Genomic DNA, 10,192 nt, shown 5'->3' with positions numbered 1-10,192 from the left:
GGGTAGTGGCGGTTTTAAGCGCCAAATCTTTACTATTTATTAGTTTGTAGGGTTTATAAGGACTTGTTTTATTTTTTTTCTTGTTTTTTCCCAACAGAAATCATGTCTACCCTAGAAATTGAAGCTCGCGAGTAAGTTTCTCTCCCTCTCTCTCTCTAGAATTTATTTGATTAATTGAACTATGTTAACACGCTTAATTGATTGGTAGCTTGTTGACATGTGGTAATGTTTATTTATTTATTTTGGCAGTGTTATTAAGATTGTCCTACAATTTTGCAAAGAGAATTCTTTGAACCAAACTTTTCAGACACTGCAAAGTGAATGCCAAGTATCTTTGAATACAGTCGATAGCCTCGAAACATTCGCTACTGATATTAATAGTGGAAGGTGGGATGCGATATTGCCGCAAGTAGCACAGCTTAAACTTCCTAGAAAGAAGCTAGAAGATTTGTATGAACAGGTCCGTGCATTATTTTTATGTGACACGGTTGCACTTATTTTTGTTTTTTAGAAGTAATGGGTTACATTATTGTCTATGTTTACAGATTGTACTTGAAATGATTGAACTTCGAGAGTTAGACACTGCACGAGCTATTTTAAGACAGACGCAAGCAATGGGTGTCATGAAACAGGAGCAACCTGAAAGATATTTGAGACTGGAGCATCTTTTGGTTCGGACATACTTTGACCCGAACGAGGTTAGCATACTGGTTTAGACTGTTTTTTTAGCTCTCGCTAAATCACTCTTATTAGTGTATTTGTTTACCTTATTGCATGCTAGTCTATTATGTTTCTGTAACGTCCACTAACTCACAATTCTTGGTGTGATGTTTTTGATCAATCAGTTGTCGTCCCTCTAGTTATTGCTTAAGGAGTAAACAAATTTTTAAGAAATTTTCATTCTGTGACAGGCATATCAAGATGCAACAAAGGAAAAGCGCCGTGCACAAATTGCTCAAGGTATATTCTTCGTCTCTCTTTGAGATTTTTTTTTTCCTTTTTTGGCTGTAAGTGTTACCTTTGTTTCAGCCCAAATTTTTGTTTGTGTAGAGTAGATGTTTCACTTATTGATGTTCCCAAAACTCTTTACTGAGGTAATCGGCTTTCCAGAGCTGGTTTCTTGGTTAAGTGGTTGTACGAAATTGGAAATGTCTGTAATCATTACCTACGGCTCTACAAGATAACTACATCAATTGTTTTGTTAGTTTTTAAGTTCTTGGTGGGATCTCTTTTTGTAATGAGGATTTATTTGATTAAGTGGAGTATTTTCATCTGCTAAAGACATTAGATGCTTATAGCAGAATTCAATTGGTTGAGAACTACTAAATCATTTTCGCTAGCAACCGTGTTTGCAGATATGCTCACATTCCCACATTGGTGGGTAGGTGTTAGCAAGCAATGCCTGTAACCTCTTGGCTGAAGACGCATATCGGTGGAAATGTTGCTCTTGAACCTAAAGTGGATAGGTTATAGGACAAATTTGCATATTTTATATGATATATTGATATTTCATATTCTGTGAATCTATGACGCTCATGTCTGGAATACTGGTCTACATATATGTTGTGTGTTTTCATTGTTTGATATGCCTCTCCCACATTTTCCAGCTATTGCTGCTGAAGTTACTGTGGTGCCACCATCACGTTTAATGGCTCTGATTGGTCAGGCTTTGAAATGGCAGCAGCACCAAGGTTAGTGTAATTGATTAATTCCTACTTGTTGGCAAACATATTATATATGCATGTCTTGCTGAAGTATCAGATATTGGCTCTTTCAGGTTTGCTTCCACCAGGAACACAGTTTGACTTGTTTCGGGGAACAGCTGCAATGAAACAAGATGAAGATGACATGTATCCAACAACTCTCGGACACACTATTAAGGTGAATTATATAATCATAGTGGTCCATTTTTATTTTTTATTATTATATATTTTTTTAAGAATCCCTTCAGAGTCAGAAGTAGCTGTCCTCACCTCCTCTTCCTCAGCTTTCCAACCAAGTCATTAGAGACTACACAATACAAGGAAAGAAAACGTTGAGAATGTCTTTCATTCTTTTCGCATGGGGAAAAATTAGTTCTCATGTGGTGGATTCCGTACCATCCTTTATCTCAAATCCCACTGGTTACCCAAACTAATGGAGTACAAAGATTTTTTATTATATTAGTTGTAAACTAGTCGAATGTCTTCTTGTTAAGCTTATTTTGTTAACTTCTCAAGGAATAGTTACCTCTTACTGCCGTGAATTTGGTATCCAGCTCGTTCAGTTTAGTCTTTCAATGGATGATTGAATGTCTATGTCAACAGTTTAGCTTCATTCTTCCAATCATATGTTCAGTTGTTGCTACTGATGGACACTGATTTTTTCCTCCACGAGGAACTTATTTTATACATATGGGATATTGCTTGAACATGTTTTCCAATTATTTATTTTTTCTGTATTTTTTATGTGTTTGAAAATGCCTTTGTGCAGTTTGCGAAGAAAAGTCATCCAGAATCCGCTCGTTTCTCTCCAGATGGGCAGTTCCTTGTTTCTTGCTCTGTGGATGGATTTATTGAGGTATTATTGGACTGGAAAATATTGTTTGTGTATTTCTTTTCATGAGGGTCATTACATGGTCTGACCTATGGATCTCTTTCTAGGTGTGGGACCACATTAGTGGGAAGCTCAAAAAGGATCTCCAGTACCAAGCCGACGTGAGTTGCTTTTCAGTTTATTTTTTTATTTCATTATTTTTTTGTGTGTGGATAAATTGCTTTTGAGTTTGTCATATCTAAAAGATGGAATTACTTTGAGAAACTTTTATGTTATCCTTTTCTTAATCCTTTTGTTCTTTCTATATTTAATGGATTGGTCTCACTAAAAACAAGTTTTGTGATGAATATGAGAATAAATTAATTTCAATCATTACAAATTGAAACTACCTGTAGGAATAATTTCCATTTTCCAGACAAGTTTTTTTTTTTAGTAGCATTCTTGATTGAAGGCAAATGAATTTTAGCTTTGGCATTTTTTTTTAAAATTTAAAGGGGTTAGAAATAAAACCTCCTGAACAACTTTCCATGTCAACGTGGGTGTTAATATACCTTTTCTTTTCTTTCATTCCTCTAATGCATTTTCCCACCAAACAATTTTGTGACACATAAAGTATTCAACCTTTTAAAGCTTGCAAATCCAGTCCTGCATTTGTTTGAACGTGATGCATTTTCTCCACTTGCAATTTTGTCCGGAAGGGCCTTCTTTTAGTTCCTTGCCTTGCTCAAACATGCTTTACTCTTTAGAGAGTTGCATTACTTATAGGATAAACCTGCCAAAGTATGCACATGGGCCTACAAATCCCAACTAATGGCACCAAGTGGCTGATGCACCAGTGCACTCTCTTGTGACTTAAGTATGGTGAACTAACTCATTCTTTCTCCCCTCTATTTCTCAACATGCCATGGAATACTGCAGGATGCTTTTATGATGCATGATGATGCTGTCCTTTGTGTTGACTTTAGTAAAGATTCTGAGATGTTGGCATCTGGATCACAAGATGGGAAGATCAAGGTATGTGTATGTAAAATATTGGTTTGCAATGAACTTCTTTATTTGGTTTCATTTCTCTTATACTTTTCTTTTCACACTTTCCTGCTTTAGTGGTCTGTGTTTGGGTTTGTAAGGCTCATACCTTTTAGCTGATTAGAATTCTTTTTCCATTTTAGTTGTTTTAACTATTTAACATAACAAAATTGTCTCTCGTATGAAGTTATTCAGGGCAATATAATGTAAATAACAGAGTCATGGGGTTGCAAATTGCAATATGAGCACTGACAAGAGGCTATGCGATAGTCTCATAACTTATTTTGGTGCCTCATAAAATTGTCAAGATGAGTTTACCACAAGGCACGCTTCTTGGGGTGTTAAAATCTCTTAGCCTCTGGCGATATATATGAAGTAATTAAATTTTGTAAAATTTGAGTTATAACTGTAACGATTTTACTTTTTGTAGCCAGTGATAATATATATATACATATTATTTTTTATTTTTTTCTTTTTTGATAAGTGAAAATCTCATGGATTTGAGATTTGCAACCGGTGATGTTGGAATCATCCAATTCCCAATCTGAGTAGGTTAACAATACAAAGCACATGCATTGATTAGAAACTGATGAGATCAAACGAATTAGCTGTTTGAGGAAGAATATCAGACATTATGTTAGGGTTTGGCTCCCTCCTTTTTATTTTCATTTTATGTGTTTTTGATTACACGTGTCAGCCGCCAGTAGGTATGATGTAGAACATTAGTCGAGTCTGTCAGTGTCATAGGTGTACGCCTATGTTCCCTCTACATGTTATGGGTGTGAGCCCTTTAGTTAAGTCCAAGCCCATGGTTCGAGTCCATTAGTTAGTTGGACACATGTCGTGTTCCTATTGGTTTATGCTTTCTAGGTTTACTTTAAATAATGGGCTTGTAGTTAGGGTTTCAGTTGTTGTGTTTATGTGTGTGATTTGTGATTGAGAGATTTAATAAAAGAGTGATTTTTAGGTCGTATTTTAATTGTGTTTCAATTAAAGTGTAGATTCAATTAAACTGAAGCTTTCCGCCAGTAAGATCTACATTAAGGTATCTACTCCTTTATGCAAAATATCTTGGCTTTTGATAGGACTAACATTGAGTTTTTGTGGCCAAGTGCTATTTAAAGTGGGTGTCTGACCCAGTATATGTAACAAATATAGTTAATATAAGAAAATGTTTTCATTTGGTGATATGCATATATTACTCTATATTATATCTTTAAATCTATATCTTAATATTAAAACTCCCACAAAAGGTATTTTTCGAGCTCTATTAAAATTCCACATCATCATATCCTATTAAAACGGGAATTCATTTCCTATTTATTAGACACTTCTAATTAAAACGGGAATCAATTTCCTATTAAAACATAAATTCCTCCTCTATTAGAAAAAAGAAATTATAACACTTCTAATTAAAACGGGAATCTTTTTCCTATTAAAACGGGAATTCCTTCCCTATTGAAAAGAAAAAATATAGCATATCTAATTAAAACGAAAATCATTCTCCTATTAAAACGGAAATCATATTTTTAAATTAAGTCAACTATTAAAACGGGGTGGTTAAAAAATGGGTTTATAAAACTTAATTAAAACAATTTGTTAGAAAATTAAAACGGGTTTTTAAAACTTAATTAAAACGATTTGTAATGAAATTACAATAGGTTAGCGACTAAAAGCGGGAATCACGATTTGTTAGAAATTTTTTATATGTATATAGTTATGATTGTTGAACATGTTTTCAAAAGAGCCGGTGCGTATGCACGGGCCTACTTTCTAGTATATATTTATTTACTATATGAATCTTATGATGTGTGATTTGATACAATTCACGAGTTAAGAATAATAGAAAAATGATACTTGTACGATTTACGAGTTGACGACTACCTCTGTAACATGCTTATGTAGGATAAAGCCAAACCATATGGTGGTATATAGTTGAATAGTCTAACTATACTTGTTTGTGGTGCTTACATATGAGTGTACGAGAGAAAGTGAATTTTAAAAATTAGCAGTAGGTGTATCTTGCTTGCTTGGTTGGAGATTTAGTATTGTTCGATGTGTTCCATCCTCATGAATATATTTTGAAGGCACTCTTGCTTACATTTTTTTTTTTTTTTTCAATAATACCTAAAGTGATTTGATTCTCACTTTCCCAGCAGTATCTAATTCTCTGCTGTACTATCCATTTTCAATCTCAACACCACAACTGTTCAATACAATTTTATCTTTCCTGAAAGTACGTTCATCACCTGATCACCAGATAAGAAATGTATGTACGTGGCATTCAAAGTATAAATTTTGCATTTCGATCAATATGTTAAACTTAAACAATAACTAAACAAATGCAATTTAAGAAATTGGGTTTGGTTAAAGAAGTACATCCAACACACTGAACACACAGCCAACATCATTTCAATTAAGCGATCAGATCGATACTCACAGTACAGTAGTTACAAACTTGTCATCTCAAATAGCACTTTTCCTATTAGAAAACCTCCATAACATTAACTGAAACAGAAATTTCTTAATCACTCAATTTCTCATCAAAACACAATTTTTTACAGTGCAATAATATCGTCTTATGTCATTCTTGTTGAGCTATAGAACTAGAGATAAGAATATGTTATCTGCATGACTTAATTCTAACATTACCTAATATAGTCTGATGATAAGATCAGTACATGGCAATAATATCGACATCAACTTCAATCCCCTTACTTCAGCGTACAATAATAGAAAAATGATACTTGTACAATTTACGAGTTGACGACTACCTCTGTAACATGCTTATGTAGGATAAAGCCAAACCATATGGTGGTATATAGTTGAATAGTCTAACTATACTTGTTTGTGGTGCTTACATATGAGTGTACGAGAGAAAGTGAATTTTAAAAATTAGCAGTAGGTGTATCTTGCTTGCTTGGTTGGAGATTTAGTATTGTTCGATGTGTTCAATCCTCATGAATATATTTTGAAGGCACTCTTGCTTACAATGAAAATTCTTTCTTAAGAGCAGAGGTTGAGGTTTCCTAACATACTAATGTCAGCTTATGCCAAAATAGCCGAGCTTATAACATTTTGATGTTACTGTTGATGCAATTACTTCACATTAGTTATATATTGGGGCTTAGGAATATGATAAGTATTAAGTAGCTTCCATGCTGAGATATAACTTTTCAGGTTTGGCGTATACGAACTGGACAATGCTTGCGCCGTCTTGAACGTGCACATTCGCAGGGTGTCACAAGTCTAGTTTTCTCTCGAGATGGAACTCAGCTACTAAGTGCATCCTTTGACAGTACTGCAAGGTTTTCTCCAAATCCCTTTAAAGTCCTGATCTCTATGTTTTGTAATATATAACTTGATAAAAATGGTTCTCCATGGAGAAGAAAGCCATTTAAGTGGCGAGTAATTTTATAGCGACTTGGGTATCTAGTGTTTCTTTACTTGGGGCCTTGCTAAGGCTGGCTTCCTTGTATGAGGTGGGATGGAATAAGGTGAGTGGGCTAGGGAGTGCCAACCTAGTTGGAGTGTTCTAGTTTCAGCAGATCCGTATACCTGTAACCGTTACAATGGTATTGTTGAAACTTGCTTGAACATGAATAACTCCTTGTCTATCCCTAGTTCCCTACTCATGTATGCTTCATGAAATAAACTTTCACAATTGAAACAGTCTATTACCAGGGTGGAGAGGGCTTCTCATTGAATTTTATAAGGGTTAGTTAGGGATACACCCCTCCCAGTCCCCAGTCCCCAGTTGCAAGATCCAACGGCTACGAGATGAAGTTTTTTTTTTCACATGAAGAAGCATTACCGTTGGATCTTACAAATGGGGGGGGGGACTATAGTATTTTTAAATCTCACTTTTATTACTTGTTGTCAATGCAGAATCCATGGCCTCAAGTCAGGGGAAGTTGCTGAAGGAATTTCGGGGTCACAATTCATATGTGAATGATGCTATCTTCACGAATGATGGAGCTCGAGTTATCACTGCTTCTAGTGATTGCACAGTCAAGGTACTTTTCTTGCAGAGATATTGTAACTCCCCTCACCCTTTTCTGTTCTCTCAACAAGCTTTGGAACAATCACTTTTTGGTGCTTATTGCAGGTGTGGGATACAAAGACTACTGATTGTTTGCAGACTTTCAAACCGCCACCACCTTTAAGGGTACTTTCAGTTGTATTAAATGCATCCTCTCTGAAGTTGGAATGTTCCTTCTCACTCTTTCTAAGCTTACTTCTTGATTTCATTAGGGTGGTGATGCATCTGTGAATTCTGTTCATCTATTCCCAAAAAATCCAGAGCACATCATAGTGTGTAACAAGACATCATCAATCTACCTCATGACACTCCAAGGGCAGGTACTTAATTCTACTCATCTTGGTACTAGAGACTAAGAATTTTTTCGTTTAGAAACAGTTCATTTGTCATTCTACTCGAGTTTTTGTTTCCATGAGAGATCGAAATTGTTCATGTTGCATCTTGCCCCTAGTGAAAATCTGTTTCACAGCCACTTTAGTATCAAGTTTTCTGCGTTCTCTGAATTTATAAATTTTCTAATGCGTAGTGTCAATATTCTTTATCAAATTAGCTGGGGTTTTTTCAGTAGTGCATCACTGTAAGACTACAACATTGATAATTATTCCCTTCATAAATACTGCTCTTTTGTTAATTGTCGTTTCGATTTTCTTTTCCTGTAGCTTATATACAGTTCTGATTTCTCGAAAAAACTGAAAAACTTTTGTTCCATTTCTTTTATTGTATCTAGTCCAATATATTTATTTAAGTTTTATTAGTATATCCGATCATTTTTTTTGCCATTTCTGGTATGTCAAGGGTTTTATAATTCAAATGTACATACTCTTACTCTCGATGCAGGTTGTGAAGAGTTTCTCATCTGGTAAGAGAGAAGGTGGGGATTTTGTTGCGGCCTGTGTATCTCCGAAAGGGGAATGGATTTATTGTGTTGGTGAAGACAGGTATAGTGTAACTTGTTTGAGCCCCAGTAAGTCTGATGTCTCACTATATGTCTTGCACAAAAATACATGCTAGGTTGGATTGCACACGCACTTTCCTTGGAATGAAATGAAACGTATAATTTCTTCCTAGTGACACATTAGCTACTATCTACCAGATTTGATAATAACTTTTCTCTGCCAAGTATTCTTTTTTTGTCTAATATGGTTAATTACTTGTTTTAACTAAACATTTTCTGGATCTTTTTCTAATCTGTAGGAACGTGTATTGCTTCAGCTACCAGTCCGGTAAGCTTGAGAATCTTATTAAGGTAAGCATCATTTACTGCTTTCTTCCATTATGGTTATTTTCACCTGTAACATTGTGATTTTTCATGAACTGGGTCAGTAGCATTGAACTACAGGGATCAATGCACATTAGTTCTATAGGGATGCTTCTTGCCTTCACTGTGTGGAGAGTTTAATTATGAGTATGGTGTTCCGTGCATATGGGTTTCCGGTGTGTGGTTGGGGAAGTGTCAACGTCGAGTCCATAATAATATTTAAATTGGTTATTATATTTGTGGTTCCTTTGTTTATTGATTACTATTATTGGAACATTCTTATGTATTGGGTTTTTATGGTAACTGACAGGTACATGAAAAGGACGTGATTGGCGTTACACACCACCCTCATAGGAATTTGGTTGCTACATATAGTGAAGACTGTACAATGAAACTATGGAAGGCTTGATTTTTTTCAGTCAATCCATTTGCATCCTCTGTAAAATAGTTTGAACTTGGAAATTATTTGTGCTTGTTAACCTTTGTTGCATGGCTTTGAATCAAGAGGCATCTGTAATTCCTTGGAGAAACTATAGCAGAACTGCGTTAGAGTTGATTTGATTGATTATTTTTAGCAGTTGGTGACTAAATGGAGTTGAATTTCCCCTGTTGGAGCTGAAAGGGATGGTTCGACCACACTGGTTATTATTTTCAACAAATAATTACAGCAACAGAAAGAGCTTTGGTGCAAGTTTTTGGGGTTTAGAATAAATAGACTTACGACCTTGAGGGCATGTGTTCAGGCTGTAAGCTGAAGATAACTGTGTTAGAGCCAAAATTAGTAAGTTTTAACTTTTAACAAACAACTACTTGACAAATGGAGTTTATTTGCGATTGTTTGAAAAAGTGATGAATTCATCTGCAAAAGATTGTGGGTGGGGAGTTACATTAGTTAGTGTTACGGTGTTACCCTAGATGAGCCAATTAGGATTCCCCCAACTACAAAAAAAAAACTAGTAGGGAGAAAATTATAATTGGCTCATCTGGTGGGGTAATACTAGTTAACCCTATTACTTTTCTGCATTTGGCCGGCTGCTTTAGTTTTTTTCCTTGTCCAGATTTGAGTTGAGGCTTTTCTGTTTAAACTTTTGAACTTGTTGAATGTTGATTGGCAAATGCATAATCAATATATAGTGTTAATATTTTATAATCCACTGAAATAAATAAATTAAAACAGTTGTATATGCGTTGATTGGGCATGCTTAGTTATTTACCTATGCACTATTATTAAGAAACACTCCTACATAAAATCACTCGAAGACACTGAAGACACTTCACAAATCTAATAAATAAAAAACTTGAAAAATACCGTATCATAGTATTTGCTCGTG

General features: G+C 35.1%; 1 protein-coding gene across 1 annotated transcript; it reads left to right on the top strand.

Annotated features, from left to right (window-relative positions):
* SMU1 (transducin family protein / WD-40 repeat family protein) lies at positions 1–9,417 on the top strand. The gene is given in 17 exon segments (XM_086596966.1): positions 1–131; positions 250–460; positions 546–698; positions 912–960; positions 1,608–1,691; positions 1,778–1,881; positions 2,473–2,559; positions 2,643–2,696; positions 3,454–3,549; positions 6,742–6,869; positions 7,450–7,468; positions 7,470–7,577; positions 7,670–7,729; positions 7,816–7,923; positions 8,441–8,541; positions 8,798–8,849; positions 9,172–9,417. Coding segments are annotated over 17 exon segments (1,542 nt in total). The 5' UTR covers positions 1–102; the 3' UTR covers positions 9,271–9,417.
* Positions 9,418–10,192: the final 775 nt, after the last annotated feature.

This window comes from Coptis chinensis, chromosome 3 (genome assembly GCF_015680905.1).
Source record: "Coptis chinensis isolate HL-2020 chromosome 3, ASM1568090v1, whole genome shotgun sequence".
NCBI classification, from domain to species: Eukaryota; Viridiplantae; Streptophyta; class Magnoliopsida; order Ranunculales; family Ranunculaceae; genus Coptis; species Coptis chinensis.
Note: the sequence above shows the minus strand (reverse complement) of the source record. Positions and strands in the feature narration are given on the sequence as shown.